Source organism: Bombus vancouverensis, chromosome 2 (genome assembly GCF_051014615.1).
Source record: "Bombus vancouverensis nearcticus chromosome 2, iyBomVanc1_principal, whole genome shotgun sequence".
Classification (NCBI taxonomy): domain Eukaryota; kingdom Metazoa; phylum Arthropoda; class Insecta; order Hymenoptera; family Apidae; genus Bombus; species Bombus vancouverensis.
In genome coordinates, this window is record NC_134912.1 from 18,068,019 (window position 1) to 18,090,120 (window position 22,102).

The 22,102-nt window shown below is 38.6% G+C and overlaps 2 protein-coding genes across 15 annotated transcripts in view; one reads left to right on the plus strand and one right to left on the minus strand.

The window, feature by feature from the left end:
• LOC117153135 (protein expanded) overlaps positions 1 to 22,102 on the minus strand; it is a 122,286-nt gene that overhangs the window by 62,258 nt on the left and 37,926 nt on the right. For 4 of the 14 annotated variants that reach the window (XM_076627777.1, XM_076627785.1, XM_076627786.1 and 1 more), the window contains exon 3: positions 4,729 to 4,804. The exons of 7 other annotated variants lie outside the window; for them this stretch is intronic. The gene's annotated coding sequence lies outside the window, so the exon portion shown is untranslated. The remainder of the gene's footprint in view (positions 1 to 4,728; positions 4,805 to 22,102) is intronic. 3 more of the 14 variants (XM_076627776.1, XM_076627782.1, XM_076627783.1) reach the window with 1 other exon arrangement.
• LOC117153137 (putative sodium-dependent multivitamin transporter) lies at positions 7,564 to 18,217 on the plus strand. The gene is made up of 9 exons (XM_076626257.1): positions 7,564 to 7,879; positions 9,098 to 9,260; positions 9,461 to 9,823; positions 9,941 to 10,162; positions 10,676 to 11,016; positions 12,273 to 12,392; positions 13,803 to 14,117; positions 14,952 to 15,323; positions 16,151 to 18,217. The coding sequence occupies exons 3-9, from the start codon at positions 9,713 to 9,715 to the stop codon at positions 16,320 to 16,322; spliced, it is 1,653 nt and encodes a 550-aa protein (XP_076482372.1). The 5' UTR covers positions 7,564 to 7,879; positions 9,098 to 9,260; positions 9,461 to 9,712; the 3' UTR covers positions 16,323 to 18,217.

Sequence of the window (22,102 nt, forward strand, 5' to 3'; positions counted from 1 at the left end):
AATGCCATACGCGTTACGAGTCTTTTATTACCGCCACGTCAAACGATCTAGGATGTTTTACAAGCGACACCGGCGATCTTTGTGCCGGTACCGATCTCCGGCAATTAACTCGTCGTCGGACATCGGTATGCAGATCTCGATCGCATCGAAGAACGTACTCGAATGGCGGGTGGATACCTTTTTCCCTGATCGCCAGCGTGACCACTCATGGCGAATTTGAAAACAGGGCAAAGGATCGCACGGATCGGCAGGGATGAAAGTGGAGATCGACGGAGCATGCGCACACGCACAGAGAGACCGATATCGACGACGGGAGCGCCGCGCCGCCGGCGCGGCGACTGGTTTTATCGTTCGGCGAAGTGCGACGTGCATGCACGTAGGAGGCGGTATATAAACAATGTGAACTACATTCCACCGGCATGAGTAACCGTGTTTTGCGCACTCTCGCCACTTCTCGTCCTTTTCAGCGCGTACAAATCTAATTACCTAGCAACCTACCTATCCGAGGGTACAGAGAACAAGCGTCGGATAATCTTCTGAACGGCGACGAAGATAAAGTCGATGGATATTATTGGAAGATTGAAAAATCTTGTCTTCGTTATGATATTAAGAATGACGCGACAGGTATACAGCGAGGAGATATTACTCTGTTCTAAATGGCGAATTCAGAAACGGCAACGCCGTTAATAGAATTCAGTATTCTCGTTGTATCTTTTCTAAGGAAGCAATATCATTTCCTGTTATTATGCGGCGACAGATAAATCTGTTGATAATATTCTTTCAAAGGTGTTACGAGTCGAAGCAGAATACGCGTAAATGTACGCGCTCTCGATGCAATTGCTTTTAATCTATCGAAGTTATTTTTAGAGATCTGAATTGGAAAGTCTGTTGGGAAAAATGACTGGAAATTGGGGTAATTTGGAGCGAACCGTGTTTGCGAATGTATAAATACTGAATTTATATCGTAGCCAGCGCCCGTGAAATGTGCAGAATTTCACGAATTTCCGGTTAGGCGAGTGAGAGTGAATGTGTCAATCCGGACTGAAGTCGTATGCTGATTGCGAGTCGTAGTCGACTCGAGAGAGTTCTATTCTATAATATAATATAACGATGTATAATTATTTCGAATAGTTTTCGCTGATTCGTGAATGTAATATAAAGCTGAATTTCTTTAAATAAACAAATTTACACACTTTTTACGCCGTTTCGCTACAGACGAATCCTTGGTACTTGTCTATTTTGTCCACTTATTTCAAGCCGGACTTTTAAAATATATAAATCTGTGCGCTTCGTGTCTCATTTTATAACAAACTAATTTTTATGAAAAATATCATTCCACCTACGTATCGTAATTTATATCGACGTTAAAAGTCACGATATTCTTATACTTCTTCCTCTCTGTCTATCTTTTAACATACGTTTTTAACATCTACTCTATCAAATATCGCATTCTTTCAAAATCCGACACGCACGCGCAATTTTCAAGCGCGTTCGTAACACATTGAATCTCGATATTTCAGTGATCTCCAAATAACACGTTGCAGGAAATAATCACCAACCAGCAATAACAGTCTCGTATTATCGAGGTGATTAGCCGATCGATCGTTTCCTTCGATTCGTTGCGTAGCTTCCCGGCAGCGTCTTCTAGCTAGCAGACCGTTACCCGGCATTTAGCAACGATTCATTACGATCGCATCTCAATACGGCCGCGTATACGAGTACATACAATTTTATCCAGACCTAATTGTATACTAATGAAAACATAACATCGTAATTTGCGTTCAACGCGTCGCTGGTATAAGATTATTTAAGCTACTGTAAACTCTATAACATAGTCTATACCGACGAACAATTGTTCGCAGACAGGTGTTCGTGGTCAGTCCGCGTACGTTGTCCGCAAAAACATGTACGCACGTAGATACATTGTTGTACATTAGCTGACGATATCGTTGCCTGATCTATGGACAATTATCCGTGACTCTGTCAGTGTGAACCAGGCTTAATTCATCATCTTCTTTCCATTTCTTTCTTTGTTTTGCGTAGCAATCTTAAATCCATTTCACGCCAGATACATATGTACTTTCTAAACTTTCTTGTACATGGTAGGTTAAGGCTAAGAGCAAGGAACTTTAAATACGCGTAACTTTCGAACCAATGCAACTCTGGACTCGAGACTGTTATATTTCGTCTATATTCATCGAGTGATACGTCGGGTTTTCGTTCGAATTTAGGGCGCGTAACAATTCTTCGTTTGAATTAGCCATCGTTTTGTACAACAGAGATTATATTTACAGGTACGAAAAATTACTTTTGCAAAGTTTAACGAACAACCGTGGTGTTTAGACACGCAAGATGCAATTGATAACGTTCTTGGGTTCGATAACGAATCCACTTTTACTTTACCATGAATACTTTTAAGCACAAAATACGATTGCTGGGACGCTCGGTATAAACTGCACGATGTGTAACTTTCCAAGGCGATCGCACGAATAACAGACTGATGAAAATTGTCCTCTCTTTACAATTGCGTTCGTTTGTCAAATACTCGTTAGAAGCACCGAGAAAGTTCCAATCGCCGTTACTGGGCAGTTTCTGCCTGGAGTTTGATTATTAATACAACGTGTGTCCCATTATATTGGCACCTCCGAGGTAAAATCACACGTGGCTAGGCCCATTCTTGAAGCCGTATGCCGCAACAACCACGTTCCTAGGGAGAACCATACAACCACTCCACAGCTCCGTCAGGCAAAACGCCCACCCCGTGACTGTGGCTACGTTCGGCGACCAGTTGTGTCGCCTCCAGTCCAATTTCACTATCACAAATCTCGAACAATTACAATCAGATTGAATGACAACAATTGCTTAATTACGGCTATGATAGAATCTAGGCTAAATTTCAAAGAAAAGTCGAAAATATGGAATAAAAATTTAAAAATTTAAAAATTTAAAAATTTAAAAATTTAAAAATTTAAAAATTTGAAAATTTAAAAATTTAAAAATTTGAAAATTTAAAAATTTAAAAATTTTAAAATTTGAAAATTTAAAAATTTAAAAATTTAAAAATTTGAAAATTTGAAAATTTGAAAATTTAAAAATTTGAAAATTTAAAAATTTAAAAATTTGAAAATTTAAAAATTTAAAAATTTTAAAAATTAAGAAAATAACGTTAATCGAGACAACGATCTACAGTGAGATCCGTTATAAAGAGACGTGATAAAGTGCACGCGTACCGAGCGAAAATTCAAAGTCGATTTCCTCGAAAACAAAGCCTCGAACGAAAAATTTGTATTCTATATTTTCGACTTCTTTTTTCGCGTAGAATCAGCCCCTTTCCGCTTGTACCACCAGTTACCAACCACCCTGTATATATGATAGTAATCAGAAAATGGGAAAAAGAAGTTTAAAACAGTGGTGGCCCGAGTCGAAGTTTCACCCAATAATTTACTAATTGGTAGTATATTAGAATTGACTAGTTACGAGGTGCAGGTTACAGACTTGTTTGTGACAATCTTACAATCTTACGTCGAATAGGATAATCAGCATTCAATACGTACAATTTACGTCAACGTTTCATTTGGTTTATTATCAAACTTGTTATTATAATACCTACGCTAGAATTCATGAATAGATACTAACGACATGTAATTAGCGACTTGTAAACATGTAAACTTGCCAAATTACAAGTCGACTGATTATCCCGTTTCGCGTGAGACTGTAACATTCTAAAGTAGAAATATATGATCCGTGTCAATTTGTAACTTGTCGTTTGCTAACGTTATTTATTAATAGGTAAATCGATAAGTTACAAGTTGTACGTTGTAAATCTCCGTTCTACGATTTCATAATTTCCCGTCAAATAAGGTAATTAGATAATATATAACTTGTAAAATTTTATTTATTTCGTTACCAAACTCGTTAAAGTCACGCAATGATGTTTTTCGACGCTGCTTTTTAACTTGTAACTTGTGATTTGCGATTTGTAACGTCTCGCTAATACATACAGACAGTGTTAATTTCAACTGTACGAAATGGCTCGATATTTTTTAACGTATCTAGATTCGGATAAATAAAGTTCTACATATGGTAGATCGAAATGCACGAGAAACTCGCTCATCTATATCGAGATGGATCTAATCTAACGAATGATTTAATTTAAAAGCATTTAGCGATATCGCTGTTAGCGTCTGAAGAACGAGAACCAGTACGTCTCTTATGTCATTCGAAACTCTATAAGCTAGATAATTACACGTACGTTACGAGAGGAATGTGGCTTTCCCAACTTTTCCTCTTCCTGCTTCTACACGTTCATCTTTCGCTGTCTTTGTAAAACGAAGCTATCGAGCAACACAACGAGAGATAAACACGAAACAGACAGGAAAACGATCGAAAGTAGTCGTCCACTCGAACGTTGATCGTTAATTCAAACAGTGTTGTTTAATCAGCTTAGAAAGTTGCTCGCGCTCTACTTTAATACTTTGCTATACACGCGCGCGCTTTGCTCATCTTTTTCTAAATTCTTTTTGTCTCATAACGATAACGCATAGGTGGAGGACAAAATAGCGTAAAGGACTTGCCGTGGAGAGCATTAACGAACACATACATGCTGTTAGGATTAGGCCATGGTTACAATGGATTAGCTCAGGTACGGTGTTTTTCATGAACTAACGTTCTAATGGATGACGTCAAAACAATGAAGTATACAAGATTCTTATGAGAATAAGTACTTACGTTGCATGCATTTCTTTCTTCACGTGTTTCATTCGTCGAAGCACGCATCCACTGAAACCATAGCCTTACTCATTACCTGTGATGCACCAACAGTATTATTTACAACATTTTCAATATCGTTCATGCTACAATAATGATATATGCAGAGTATGTAGAGGGCATTTAACTATAAGAGTATCAAAGTGTTGGTATAATCTCGTTTAATACGTTTAATACCAGTTCCGTATATGTCTTTTCCATCTTTTCCTTAAAAAAAAAAGTTGCTATTATTTTAAACGTAACGAAACATTCGCGTACGTTCTTGAAGCAACAACCCAATAATCATATCCATTGGTAAAAATAATAATTCTGCCACTTTTCGTTAACGAATCGCTTTCACTTAATCGATCTACCTGATGTTACAAATAATTTCATTTTAAAGTTTAAGATAAACGTTATCTGGCATAGCAGATGAGATACGTAAAATTCAGCCAGCAGTCAATCCGTTAAAAGATGCATCGACTGTATTCGTCCTACGCGCTTCCGTCTTTCTTCCCTCGTCATCTCTCTCTCTCGCTCTCTCGCTCTCTCTCTCGTTCTCCTTCCACCCACGGCTCGATGAATGCATCATGCGTGCATGCAGTTCGCCGCGCATTCCAGTAAAGTCCCTGATCTCCTGCCCTTGCGGTTTAGCATTCTCGTTAAGTCGCGCTGGAATGCTTCTCTTACGTATTTGCGAATAAATCGACGGTTTTATGAATAAATCTCAATGGCAAATTGCAGCGGCTACGGCAACGACGGATGATTAGATCGTAATCGATTTGATCCGTGGAACAACCTGTTCTTAATTGCAAAATAATTTCTACTTAGCGACGGCTTGATACGGAAAATTTATTATTGTCGTGACAGGAATCGCGGCTACGGATTGCCCCGTTCCAACCGCAGGTAGATCCGCGACACTGAAGCCTCTGACGCGACAAAGAATGCGCGCGAGAAACGCACACCGTCGACGCGGTCGGCCCTGACCAATAAAATACCGTCGTGCAATGAATATCTGCCGAAATAGCCAAGTATTCTGTCCAATGATAATGCGATCTATGTGACAGCTGACTCGTATGTTAAAATCAAGCGAAAATTATTCCAGCGGTATCCTAACTATTGGAACGCGAAGAACGTTTCATGCATATGCGTATGAGTTACTATTATACGCGTGTGCACAAATGAGTTGTAACACAGAGTGGCCCGCCTGAACTGTTAGATACCATTTTCCTGCAAACTGTAGCAGACATCGACTAATTCTTTTCTACGTTTTAACGGTACAAGGAGATTGATCGCTACGAAGCGCGAGGAATTTTTCTGTCACGACTACAAAGGGATGCAAGAGGGCGGCTCTCGTTCTCTTTGACGTAATGTCGTATTAATTCCCGTTTGTTAGGACAGTTCTTAGAAAACTGAATAACATTCGTTCGAAGCATCTTTCGTTATTTTGCATAATCGACGAGTGGCGACGAATGGAAAATGTAAAGGCAGGCTCGAGCCAAGGCGCCAGACAGTAATTAATTAAAGCAGATTTAATTTCCAAGACATTCGCAAAAAACGCATTACCACGGTGAATTCTGCCTATAACTGTGCGTCCGTGACAGCGTATGCGCTAATTATAAGATAATACTATTGACAACGTAAAGCGAATAGGTGAGGAAAATTACGAAGAAGCAAAAGAAGAAGAGAAAGAGGAAGACCCATAGGTTACGACTGAATTTATTTCGACGATAATCGTAAGAGTCACCCGCGCTCTCCCGGATAGGATACAGGGAACGCGGAAGTGCGTATGTACGTGCGCGTTGAACGCGTAGCTTTGTATAGCTGCGAACGTTCATAAACCGTGGCTCTGCAAGAAGCGCTCGTCGTGCAAACAACGCATCCTATGATAGCACGCAGGAAATGCTTGTCGCCAGTATTGTAAATACTCTGACAGACCTATATGATTTTCGATATCTATGGTCTTTCGCTTAATATTTGCCGTATACTTTATAACTGTAATCTTTATAGCGTAACTATCTATAGCAGCAATTTCTCGCGTGACTTTGCGTAAAGAAAAATCCAATAACGGGATATGTCGGAGAATGTTGAAAAAGAAAAATTCTGCCAATTGATTAATAAAGAAATAGAAGTTTAAGGCCGCACACCCTAATAACAGAGTCACGTCGATAACACGAATTATTAATAATAATACGATAAGATATGATTAGCTTCTATATAAGTAGGTATACCTGTAACTATATATATTCTTAATTATTTAGCTGTTTTTACATTCAGATTTTTGTTTTCCTATGAATTGTTTATCCCTAACTTCACTCTACTTGCTTTTCATTGAACCGTTAGTAACAGATACCGTTGACTAAATGATTTCCTGTTAATAGATTTTCGAGTTCAATTTGACGATGCGCTTGTTTATGTAGCGTAATCCACGTCGTGATCACGATACACGTGGTATCTGCTTGACAATTTTGAAGTTTACGACCGTAGCAAACGACAAGGTGAAGTATTTAAAAAATATGCTTTTAATACCTTTCTTAAAGCAGGTAGACAGATCGTTGGCTGTTTCAACGATAATCACGCAATGCGTTTTTATTTATCTTTATTTATGAGGCACTCCTTAAGTAATTACAGTCGAAGAACCGAAACTCTCCGATAAAAATCGAATCTTTGCTCTTCGCTTTATCACGCGTATCTCTCTTATCTATCACTTAATCCTGAATACTTCAACCGTTTCTCCCAACAATTTAGTCGTCGACGGACTTCGACGATCTTATTAACAGCCAAGTCTACACTGACAGGCAATTGTCCGCAGACACGTGAAGCAGCCGATCAGTGGCAGACAAAATTCAAGTGCAGGAACAGTTCGCGTATAAAAGCTACGTCCACACTGGCGGATAATTGTCGACAAGCATACGTCATCCGGGGAAAAGTCTCGAATGACACGACGCGGTATTTGCGTGTCGAAAGTGAAAATATTTTTTATCAGAGAAAGTGAAAAAATTTTTTTATCGGAGAAGTTTTCTTATTTACTTGTGTGATGTTGCAGATATTGTGACATACATGTACATAAACAGTTACCGACATATGTATATGCTAATTCGAACTTCGATGGTACACAGCGAAACCAGTGACGGTATGTTTAACGTGTTTAGCGAATATTTTCTATAATTGATTGTCTCTATAACGCCATGCGAGTTATAAATTTCGATATTTTTCATCGAACAAGAATAAAAACTTCTGTCAAAAGTGTAAATGCATGTACTACGATATACATACATATTATACGAAGCACACATACATAGAATGCATGGAACAACAGAGTGATTTTACGATATGTACGTGTGATAATAAATAGAAAATGCAGCATGTCTTAATTGTACCCCCCTGGCACGTCTTGTATAACTTAGATACATGTATATGTATTTATTGAATTGTAAATGAATTATAAAGCGTCACGTTATGCCTAAATCCGGTTTCACACAGAGATTCGCGAATCGTGGTAACCGAGGGTGGCGAAGCCATCTCCAGAAAGGGTGAGAGATACGTTTGGGGCTACATCGATGATTGGTTGTGATCGCGCAAGTACGTAATTTTCTTTCTCGTCGAGTAAGAACATGTACCATACATGTTCGTAAGTAAAAGCGAGCCAAAAGATCGGTCAGAGCCACGTCAGCGCTCTAGCAGTTTTGTCAGAAGGTGCCAATGTGGAGCCACATGAAGTTTAATGGTCCATTTCTATATTCCTATATCCGTGATATGTGCAAAGATCGAAAGAAGCCTTCTGGAAGGAATACGAATCTGATTGGTTGTTTCTGGCAGACTCGATACAGTCGTGAAGTTACGCGCGTGTAAAACAGTATAACATCGGGTGATAATGAGCGACACAGAGCAACAGTATCTTCTTTGCCTGTTGCATCTCACGAGACTTCTTTCCATCTCCGAACTCCGTACATATAATCAGTTTCTATCATACGCGTATCGCGCTGCGCGTATCTTCGTGTGAAACCGACCTATCCGAATGTAGAACTGTTTTTATCCGAATATCACAGCGCTATGTGCATATTGTACTATTGGGTTGTCCGGAAAGTGTCTTTCTTCTACAGACACATCTTTTATAACGACGCATCTTTATACAAACATGAATAATAATACAAACAAACAATAATATAAAACGGAAAATGTTGTGAAAAAAATCCATTATTTCCTTATAAAACGAAAGAAACTTTTCAGACGATCTAATACTTTAGCGTAATAGTGCCACCAAGCAGCCTATTTACAACTTGTACAGTTTCCATTTCTCAGGTTAAGACAAGGAACTAAATTTTCTAACGACGTAAAATTCTTATTACAGAAGGTTAGGAATGAGTTCGTGCAAAGAGTACGAACAGCCGATTCTCGCAGACGAAGAAGAATACGAACAAATGATCCCACGGTAATTTCAATGAGCATCAAAATTGAAGTCCAAAGAGGGAGACAGGGATTCAACGAGATTCGTCGGTGTCCATGGAGATTCGGTAAGAGTAGAGAAAGAATAATCCTGGTACGACTTGTAGGCAAATCGTCGCTCTAGTTTCAATCTGCTGTATCTCCGCTGCTTTGTAAACTAAGGAAACCGAGTTTCGAGTTTACGAGGTTTAACACTGTCGCGTGGAGTTAGGAATTACAAGAGCTAAACGTTTGTTGCTGTCTAAGCAGAATTTTCATCGTGTTACAGTGAATTTGTATTTGCATTGAAAACAGCAGCTAATCTTAGAAACTAAGAGGACGAAATGGCGAGAGGCTGTTGTTGCGATCGTTACGCAAATGATATCGACGCTAAATGTGTCGAAGCCAACGATGATTGAGAAGGCAACGTGTGCCGGCTGAACGATATATCGGATGAACAAACTGCCGACAATTGGGTCGCCGTCAAGCATCACATAGTCATTCCATCGAATTCAATTTGACGATATCGCAGAACCGAAACATGGCTACCCTGGTAATTGCGGATTACGCGGTGATCGCAATTACGATGCTCATTAGTTCAGGAATTGGTGTGTATTACTGGCTCACCGGAGGGAAACAGAAATCAACGGAGGTAAATTTACTTTAGGTGCAATAATTCTTCCATGTAAAAATTGTTTCGACTCTTGTGTAAATAATATGGGACACGCTTAAGACGAGATACATAGATTTATTTATATATATATGGTAGGAGTATTTCATGGCGGACAGATCGATGGGAGTGGCACCAGTCGCAATAGGTTTAATGGTTTCGTACCTATCTGCGGTTAGTTTGTTGGGAGTAAGCTCAGAAAATTACGTGTATGGTACTCAGTACGCTGTGATCAACATTTCTTACGGGCTTGCTACTCCCTTCGTCGCTTACTTATACATGCCGGTATTTTTCAAACTTGGCAATGCCAGCGCCTTTGAGGTAGGTTTCTAGAAAAATTCAATTTCAATTTCAATTGAATAACTTTGTAAGATAAGAACCATGACCGCTAAAGTATCGTTACGTATGACAATTTTATTTTAACGATACGTGAAGTATTAGTGGTTCGTGGTAGTCAACGATAGTGAAACTTTTATTGTTTGTAAACAGTACCGATAAGATATAGATAGTTCTAAGTAAAACTAAAAAATAGTACGGTTACGTTTATTTGGAAGCTCAGTTTCTATTATTCCAACTACGATCGAACGTAATTTTGTCAAACGTATTTTCGCAAAGTAAATTCTATGCGTCAAAAGAGGAACAATTGACACGAATCCTACGTTGTTTCAAACAATAATCGGAACTGCTCGGTTATCCGAACTGTTTCGTCTCCCTGTTCGGATAAACGAGATTGTATCGTATACGATAGAAGCACAGTTATGACAATATTATATATTGAACAACGTATAAAAAAAGACACGAATAAAATAAAAAGAAATTTTCCTATGCTTTCAGTATTTGTACAAACGTTTTGGTAAAGCGGCGAGGCTGGCAGGAAGCTTCGCTTTTATACTTCAGCTGCTTCTGTACAGCGGTGTAGTGCTGTACGCACCCGCGCTTGCTCTAGAAGCTACCACAGGTATCTCGACAACTGCAAGCGTAATCGGCATGGGATTAGTCTGCACGTTTTATTCGACGATAGGCGGTATCAAGGCAGTCCTCGTTACTGACATATTTCAGAGTCTCTTGATGCTGATAGCCGTTATCTTGGTGATCGTTACAGCAGCCGTGAATGTCGGAGGTCTCGATCAGATATGGGAGATTGCTCGTCAAGGGTCGCGAATAGAATTCGATAGGTGAACGTACCATTTTTTCAGACGATATTCGTACTAGGAATGCATAGATCGCTAGAACTAACGGCGTGTACAACACCGGGTTCTTTTTACACTCGTGTGTTATAACATTTGTATTGTGACGCTTGTATGATATTATATTTATAACTTTATTCTTATTTTGCTTTCTTACTTCTTTCTATTCTTCGCTCTTTCAAGCATTAGAGCTAAGAAGCAGTAAGTTGTACTATTAGAACATAGCGATAGCGCGTTTGTTATAGTTTCTGGGATAGTTCTGATATTTTTTGCGATAGCTAAACAGGCCAATATGTAGCTGACTTCTGCATTCGCGTTCGAAGTACAAGCAAAAACACAAATGTGATTGTGTAGGCTGGTAAAACTTGAACATTTTCTTTCAATTTCCGACCGGTGGTTCCCTCGAGACTTTTGTTCCTCGTAACGAATGCTATACGTCGCGATAAGCAAACAATTTGGCCTTGAAAATCATGCTCAACGTCAATTTCGCGATTGCTTCTTCCAACGGACCTGCACCGATTCAAAGCTACAGAAACACCTCTCAAAGACATGACATTTTTTGACAAACACCCTGTATATTCTCGTGCGTAACTTACGGAGCACTTGCTAATTTTAAGTTCGAATAACAATATAACTTAGTTTTTGTTATGATACGCATGATTAATAAGTAACGATTTAATTTTATAATTAAAACGTCCACTTACGCTTATCGCGAGTAGGTACTCGTATCGAGTGTCTCGTACGACGTTACTTACGGACGACAATGTATTTGCAGAAGTGAGTACGTATATGGTTCTGGTCGGTCTGCAAAACTCAATTACGATGCAGTCTCATGGAACCTAGAAGTCCGTGCGTGCATCGTTCAACGTGAAAATTACAATTTATTCTCATTATTAAATAAATAGGAAGAGCTGCGGCGAATTGCCAACTAAAATCTCAATCTACCAGTGTTCGGTAGATATTACGATATTATTACGCTTTACGTATCGTTTAGAACAGCGAAACAATCAGAGCATGATTCTTTAACCGTGGTTATAATACGAACCGTTATGTTGTATAACACGAGTATAACAGTGCGCTAGCAACTGGTTAAATCGATTTTCTCTTTGGCATTATATATTGCAAATTGCCACGAGCGTGATGCACTTAACACACTTTCAAATACCATGCCGGGCATGAAACATTTATTTTACGAGGAATCCAGTCGGGTATCGATACTGACAATGGTATGTGCATTCATTCAGCATTTCAATGGACCCAACGGTGCGACACACCTGGTGGAGCTTGACATTTGGAGGTTTCTTCACCTACCTTTCCTTGTACGGCACCAACCAAGTTCAAGTTCAGAGAATGCTAACCATCAAGTGAGTATCTACCTGCTGCCGACTTTCTACACAATGCGTATGTGTCCCACGATACCGCCAATTATACACGTTCATCGGAATTCCATAATTAATTACCGTAAGTCGACGCGACGTCTTCGTTGATACGCTTCTAAACGTTGAAAGACGATAAAGAATTCCATCTCGACGTTTACGAGTTCGTAGAACGCTGCGCTTCTTCGGCTATTTCAAAATTTACCGATATATCGAGAAAAAGAACACGAACAAATTTTCGTGTAACAGCTGTGTAATAAGATAAGTACATTGTAAAGTGAATTATTTTCTCATCTTGTTAACACTTTTTGTGGTATTATTTCGATAAACGAAATATATTTTCACCGTCGATAACGGAGGAATACATTTCCGTCATCGATGATGATTAGCAGTAACGAAAAAGTGCTCTCATCGCTTATAGGCAATGATTATTTGTAATCAAAAATAGTTTCCGCTATCGATAACGATTATAGATAACTAAAATCGCTTATAACGATTGTTCGTAGCTAGAATATTTACAAATTAATATTTTTTAATCGTCTATTTTTCCTGAATAATCCCTTTGAGATTTAGCGAGTTAAAAAATTAACTTTTTTGCGCTTTGAATGATACGTAACACGATACAAAGACTACGTGGGGAAAACGTACCAAGTTCAATTTTTACGTAGACGTTCTATTTTTATTATTTCAAATAGTCTCATCGTGTGAGCTATTTCAATAAATACATGCAAACGCTAACACAGCTTCTGTGTTAAATTCATCTTAAATATAATTCAGTAAATATTAATAAACTCGTTACCTTTTTTCAATTACAGATTAATTAATTAGATATTACAGATAAATATTTATGAGATAATCAAATATATTATTATAGCCAATATCATTTATAGCATAACTAGAAGAAACTCGAATTAACCTCGTTTAAGATCGATCGGTAAAGTTTGTACGTAATTCAAGAATCTTCAACCTACTGTTCCGCTAATCCATTTCGTAGCAGCAACAAAAACTCGTAAAACGAGCAAATAACGATGCACGATCTTCGAATCGATCGATCTTTCCTCTTTCTTTCGTCCAATCGTAAATTAACGTTCGATAAATCAACGAACCGACCTACGAACGAAACTTCTATACAACTCGAATATTGCGTATCCCGATCCGAATTCCAATGGCATTGTATTCATCTCGAGGCACATTATCGCGATTCTCTTGTTCGTAGCGTGACGACACGACAGAAAGACGGAGGAATTTTCCTGTAGACTTTATCCGAGCTACGCATCTCGCATGCATACCGCCAGTAGCGATCGTTCGATAAATCGTTCTTCGTCCGCTACGCCGTTGATTCGGTTTAACGATAATCGTCCATAAAATTATCGCTATGGCCGAATTTTTCGCTTTTAGAAACGTGAAGGACGCGCAAACTGCCATTTGGTGGAGTTGGCCATTGTCTTCGCTGATGTCTTTGGGCCTATGCTTTGCCGGTTTGGCGATATATACCAAGTATCGTGATTGCGACCCCCTTCAGGCCGGAAGAATCAACTCGTACGATCAATTAATGCCGCTTTACGTGATGGACATGCTCTCCGAGTATCCAGGTGTGCCAGGACTTTTTATAGCCGGCATCTTCAGCGCTGGACTCAGCACCATCTCCGCCACGGTGAATTCCCTAGCCGCCGTTATGCTCGAAGATTTTATCAAACCCGTATATCGTTTTCGGTAAGATTCATAACACCGTGAAACGAGCTGAATCTACTATGCCTTCGGTCGTAATATACGATAATCTGTATTTAGAGGATGATTCAATGACCCAGAATAAGGTGAAAATCGAGAATGACGAAGTTGCATCGGAAGCTTCGTCTTTTAGAGAACGGGCATTGCTTTGTCAAGGACAGAAGCAGATAGTTGACAGAACTTTATTCTATATTGGGAAATAAATTAAAAATATTAAATGGCATTTTTTTCGTTTAACAACACGTTTTCGAGAAAAGCGAATTTGTATATATTTGGTCATGAATAGACCGCATTAATTTATGCATTTATGCGGAAACCATAAGATCTCGCGTAATCTCTTAACTCATCTCCCCTAATTAAACCTCTGCACTCCGAATTTTATTTCAATTTGCTTGCCAGCAGCTCCCAACGCTTTTAAACGTTTTATTTGAAATTTACTTTAACCAAGAAATAAGACAATTTAAATAAACAAAGGAAGAAACAAATTCGTTTAAATACCAGCTTTATTCACACTATCGTTGCACTTTGTAATTTTTAAGTGTACGATATATCTTGAAACAATTTCCAGGTTGCATTCCTGATTTTCTTTCGCACGTTTCACAAAAAAAAGGTGGGACTGAAAGAATGTCGAGTGGGACTCGACAAAGGAGCTCCTGAGATAAAAACCGATGTCGAGTCACACTCGACATAGGAGTGCAAAGGGTTAATACATCGTTACTTGTCTCTTGGTATTCCGATCACTCGTACAAACCCGCGTGTACGTACGTGCGATATATGTAATCCACTACATCAGCATAGAAACAATTAATGCTATTTCAGGGGCAAGGAGATTACCGCAACCGGATCGATCATAGTCAGCAAGATTCTGGCTTTTATAGTCGGTATCGCTTGCATAGGATTGGCATTTATGGGTCGATTTCTTGGCGGGCTTCTTCAGGCTGCTTTGACGATTTTCGGCGTGGTCGGTGGTCCTGTGTTCGGCATGTTCACTTTGGGCATGTTCACGCGGTTGGGAAATCAGAAAGGAGCCATCATCGGCCTCTTGATTAGCCTCGTTTTCTCTTTATGGATCGGTTTCGGTCAGCCAAAGCCACCGATTCCAAACAAAGTGAACGTCACCGCCTTAAACTGTAGCTACGCCGATGCATATTACGATCACGAGAAATCGTCGAATTTGCATTTCGAATACCAGTAAGGAATTCGCCTGCTATTCATTGACTACGCATATTTTCAGTCTCCGTTCTACGCACATTTTCTGATACATGCAACTGCTTCTTGGCTTTCATCATTTCAGATATTTTTCGAGGTTTAGCGTAGTGGGAAATAATATATGGAAAGTCGTATCCTTCAAAAGAAACTTTTTCCCAACTATTTCGTATTTCTATTTATTTATATCTATCTGCATATTAGTATTCGAGATTATAACTGTATTAGATATAACTGTATTCGATATTACGAGCAAGTAAGTATTTCATTTTGAATATTCTATGTATACTTGCAGTACGTTTTCGTTACAAGTACACGTGTTTGTCCTTTGAACTATCTGCTGTCTAGTTATTAACGTTAATTGTATTACAGAATTATTGTTATCGTTAAGAATATTTTTATCGTTCACTGATCTCATAAATTTCTTCCCTATTAAATATCTTTGCACGTATATAAAATAATTTTATACAATTTTGCCGTTTCAATTTTTCTTATTCAACACTTCATCGATGATACACTTATAAAAATAATCGGCAGTTGTACAAAAATAGAATTATTTCTAAGAATATTTGTTAACGTTATTTGGAGAAAGATAAATTTACAGTACTATGCAAAAGAATAGTATCTATTAGAAACACTTTTTCGAAATCGTGCTTCTTACCACGACTTACTTACGCTAAACTACGTCTGCACCTGTCACATCAAATCGCCAACGTTTTCCTTAATCGCAAAATTAATACTTATTCCACGTAGTACAATTTACCATAATTGATTTCTAAGAGGTAATAAATTATACGGCTTTTCTGTTGCAGGCAAAATAACAATGACTCGTACTTCTACCTCTATCGTATTTCCTACATGTGGTACTGTCCACTAGGAAGTTTGATCAGTTTCGTAGTAGGATGGATTTCCAGTTGGATTTTGAATTTAATTCCACGTAAAGAATCCAAGAATACGCAGCCAGAACTTTTCACACCGACCTAGTCATCACGACCATACAGAGAAGAATCGAGAAATTCGAATGAATTTCAAAGCACAGTAGCACCGCGTACGTACGCTGATTCGCGTAACGAGTGACGCAACAGACATCTAAGAACGAACTTGTTCACATACATTCATACATACATACATTCATACATACACACATAATTTTACGATAACGAATAACCACTATCGTCTTCTAAATATCCTACGATTTCCACCGGCGCTCGAGTTACCATTAATCGGTTGCATTATACAATTTTTAAACGGACGATCGCTCCTTAGAAAATACTGCCTCGTCATCCTATAATTTCCAACATCGTCATGAACAACGTGTGTCTCTGGTATTTCTGCGATTAAAAATTATACGTCTCCTCGTGCAAGAAAACAGAGCTAACTTATCGATCGTTTATTTGCAACGCGCTATGGCTCGCGCGAGTCTCGCGAATGGCCTTCACCTAAAAACAACCGAAACAAAGCCCAAATCCGTGCAACAAGGTAGCTGTCTTATCTCGACAAAAATCTGATCGATTAAAGGAAAGATCGGTTAAATTGCGGCAGCGGATATCTGAAAACCTATCGTATTTTGGAAAAAAAAAAAATAGAACATGTTAGGTAGAATATCTTAACTACGGAAAGCTAGGTGCCATTCGAAAAAATATGTAGAAGATCCGTCGGAGAGATAGTTCGGACGAAATCGCGGTCGATACAACACGTACTCGGTTTCCTTTCGGAATTCCGATTATCGTCACGAGGCGTCAACCTCTTCTCCTTCTCTGCAATGAGGAGTAGACGTAAACACTACTCGAACCACGGGTGTGCTGAACGTTTACCGAAACGTTCGCAAATCACGATGGAATGCCGTCAGACTAGTGTTCCCGTGCGCGGCACACGGTGACATACAGAACGAAGCAACGACCCGTGCACTGTGCAGCGCTTACGTAAGGAAATAACGCCGTATCGAGAGAGACAGAGGGGAATGGAGGGAAGGGGAGCAAGAGAGAGAGAGAGAGAGAGAGAGAGAGAGAAGAGAGACCGAATGGACCACCTCGTGCTTCGTTTCGTCTATATACTAAAGCCGCGTATTCAACGTGGTCACGTAGTACGCTTGCAAATGTTTGTGAGCTTTTTGAAATGTTAATGGGCGAGCGTGCGTGACAAACGTTTGTCAACCACTTCTACTAAACAAACGTTAGCAAACAAGGGCTTGTTTATGAGCACCTGTCGCTTACGCATCGGTACCGCCAGTTTTTAACTTCAACCGTACGGAGGTCGCGGTTATCGATGCGCTCTGAAACACAGAACGCACAGAATCGAGAAATCAGAGCGGTGTAAATCAGTTCATTCCCAATTTTCGTAAAATAGCGTTTGGTGTTTATTGTTATAAAAAATTGATTATACTTTATGGAGTCGTGAAAACGTATCGTGGCGGATAATAAAGCTATAACTTAAAATACATTTACCGTGTAAACGCGGTCCCTTCATGTCCGGCCCACTTCAAACGTAACGCTACAGTTCATGTATTTTATTTTATATTATTTGTTATACATGTAACACATATATATGTGGGATAGTGTGACGTCAGGGGAGGACGTGGCGTGGGGGGTAATTGTTTATAAACGTTGTCAAGATATGTTAATGTTGTCAAGGAGTGTTGTGAGCGTTACCAAGGTTAAGGGAATAAATGTTAAGGGGGAAAAAAATAATGGAAAATGCTATCAGAGTTGAATTTATCGTGGTCGTGTGAAGTTCGTCGTCGAAACGCGGTATTATATTCGATTTCGCGTGAGTGCAACGATATTGTACTTATCATACTGTTTTCTATAAACTTATAATATAACATTCCTACATATATATATATGTTCTACTATAATAAAGTAATTATATATTAATCATAATGTATTAGTAGATAATGTATTGTACAATATGCAGTGTACAATGTACTTGAACACATTTGAAAATTATTTATAAAAAATTGTCGTTGACGATCTTAATCCCAAATTTGAAGGTGTTAATATGAATTTTTGTCAGATTACTTTAGAGACTGTTACTCGTTGACAAACGTATAAAATATTTACGCTTTCGGATGATCATAGACACAGCACGAGTTAATTATGAAACTAACAGTACGATATCCTGCCAAGTTGAAACACGTGACTAAATTCAAATTGTCAAAATCTTGGCTCATCGCTGTAATTTTCATACGCATGTGCAACGAAAAGATTCGAATTACACGGAGAACGTGATTCAATACTTCAAACTGTCGAAAGTCTTGTAAAGTAAACACTTTTTCATTTTTAGTCTTTATCTCGGTAAAGTGTATGTAAGTTACGAAGTAAAACAACGTTTTATCCACACATTGTATAAAAAATCATTGGAATCCTAAAAATATATCGTTGTCAGTCTATAAAAATCTACGTAATTTATATCTCAACCACTTTTGGTAGTTCTAGTGTTATTAAACGTGTGCAAACAAAGAATTGGAGTGGCAACACCCATAAATATTAAAACAGACATATGCAAACGATTAAGTCTGTGCGCGGCATACGTCATCGATAAACAACAATCAAAAGATTCGTAAATGTTTGTGAACTACTTGCGCGATCGGTGGATACGTGGATTAACAATCTTTTTTCGTTTTGAATATACGCGACACTCGACTCGGCTTTCGTTGAATTTTTGAAATGGAGCCTTTATGGCTGCCGCCATCCGCGTTGTGCAACCATCACTGTCTCCTTTCGCCCGAGTAATTGCGTTACGCAATTCGCGCATCTCACAAGCTTCGCTTGTTCGCTAATTTAACGTGGGACAATTCGTGGATTATGTAAGGACAGCAGGAACTGTAAAAACAATTTTTATGTGGAAAAACTTGATAGAGAACTATGGGAAGATCGTTGATTGTAAATTAGATCAAACGACGTTAAAATAAAATGTATAATATGTTATCGACAATGAGAATGAGGATGTTTGAATGATGTTGATGGAATGGAAAAAGGAAATGTTGAAAATTCCTTAAGGAAAAATCCTTAAGTTTCTCAGGTCGAATAAACTAAAAAATAAAGATTTAAAGCAATCATTCTCAATTTTAATTACGATACATATTTAACGTTTAAATACGCGTTTAGCATATTGATGCCACGAATACGCAACGAATGTTAATCGAACCCATGGACGAGGTAACCTCTGTTATTTTATAAGTCTTCGTCTGTGCACTACGACCATCGTCATCCGGTACGCAACAATATTCTCCATGTTCCGCCTATGAATGAACGAACGACTGGTATTTTCTGGTATAAACTTGGAAATTTTCACTAATTGGGCTCGTAGAGAATCCAGTTAGTTTTTCCTCCTTTTGTTCTCTCTGATTCGAACGAACCTCGTGTAATAGACTAGTCTGACAGAGATTAAGGTAGAAACAACGGGAGTTTGAAGACACTACCAAGAAACGAAATTACAGAGGTACACGTAATATACCAACACTATCGGTATTTATGTCTGAAATTTACACTCGGAACGGCTAGACGAAGACAATAGCTGAGGAACATGGAGAGTTTCACTAATTTTTATGGATAAGCAATTTTTAGATTCGATACATTGTCGACTAATTTTGAAATTGAGTGTGTGTTTTTGATATTTTTGAATATTTGAAAGGTATTAATAACGCTAACGTTAGTTAACGTTACAGTAACACAGTAACTAAGCTATTAGGTCGTCCGAAAAGTTTCTTCCGTTTTACAAGGAAATAATGGATGCACAATATTTTTCGTTTTACATTATTTTATCGAATTACGTATGATCCATTTTGTTCTATCAAAATAAAAATCACAACGTTCGACAGATTAGGTTTCATGTTTGTGTAAAGATGCGTCGTTGCAAAAAGACGTGTCTGTAAAAGGAAGACACTTTTCGAACAACCTAATGATATTACTTGTTTCTCGCAAAAAAAGAATTGTGTAGATTTATCATTTACGTATATAAAAAAAGGCTTATTTCCTTCTTCGATTACTTCACATTAAAATATATGTTTCCGGCTGCCAAGTATTTTTAAAAGAATCATTATACAGGATGCGATGACAAAGCAGATATGTACAGCAGCGCGAGTGCCAAAGTAATCTGAACCTCTTTTTCGCAATTAAATTTATATTACTAGCGAAATTCTACAAATTATGTAAAATCGCAAATTTCTACTATTAATAAATACATTTATTAATCTACGTAATCTACAACCTGTAACTTTCAATTCGTTGATATCAGTAATATTCAGATGTCTACGAACAATGCTTTCACAATTTACATGTAAGATACGAAAAATTATAATCGACATATGATAAAAATAGTATCGATTAGAATGTAACAGTCACGCGTGCTAACGATAGCACGAGACCATTTATTTACTTTTATAACACAATCAGAGTATAATACAAAGTCTCCATTGAATGCAAGTTCGAATAATTATGGGAGATATAAATAATTATGTGGTTATTGCAACGGGCGTACAATAGAGTCGGGATACTTTTTTCAGAACTCAGAGGAGCATGTAACGCCACGGATGTGACTTGTCTAATGTTCCCTGTAATTAAACGAAATAATCGAGTCGCGGAGTTGCATCGCCGTCTTGCCGCGTTCTCATTATAATGCCGCGCATTCCTCCGACGAAACGAGTCTTTCCCTCAGCACGTACGCCGTCTACGTGGAATACGGAATGCAAGAATGATGGATTACACGCGAATTCGCGCTCCGTACATATTACGTTCCTCTTCGCGCACTACCGTTTCATTTTAATTATTATTACTTTTAACCATCGGCCAACTAGCGCGTTTTAATTATTTCAATTTGGTCTTTAATGTGCCGGATACATCGAACAGAAACAAAAGACTGCCGTTATTAAGAAAAAGCAACGACGTGTTACGGCAACGAGAAGAGAATAGATCAACCCTTTGACCAATTTGGAATTAACGATTTCCAGAATAATTAATTTTTATCGTCGAGATATTTCTTTTTGCTTTTCTCATGTCGTCAGATACAGCGTGTCTCGGTATCGATAACGCGGCGAGGGTGATTCTACTTGAAAAAACAAGTCGAAAATATAAAATACATTTTGTTCAATCGAAAGGCGTTTATTTCAAGAAAATCGAGTTTGAAAATTTGTCAGATATATTCGAACTTGACTAATTCGTTCGTACGCCGTCCTTTTCGCTGTAAAAACAACTAAAACCGTCAGATGTTAATTGCAATGAAGGCGCGAGTTACACAGTCGCCTTCTTATTTCCAACCGGCGAGATAAATTTCTTAATTATACCGGTATCCTGGTCGTATCGGTGAACACTGGCCGCCGCGACGCCAGCAACCACATTGTACAGAAATCCCCCATAGGTATGGGGTAAACGCTGCAGATAGCCACCGGGCATTTTTTCGACCTCGCCGGAGCTGTACATAGTTTCTACGGCGCGGCGTACAACCGTTCCGTTTCCTCATACCGTGCATACGTGCCTAACGAGCAACGTGGTATAATGTACATAACACCATTATAATAAACATTATACTCGCTCATTCACACACGCGCGTGCTAAGAAACACACGAGATTTGTGTAAATACGCGCGCGCACGCGCCTTACCAATGTATTCTCTTTTGTAAAAACGTACCGAGTCCAAAGATGCGCACCATTCCTTGCGAAATTTATGCTAAACAATATTTTTCGCCGAGGACGAGATAACCTCTAGCGTGTATATATGCGTACACGCATACATACATACATTCGTACATATACAGGGTGGTTGGTAAC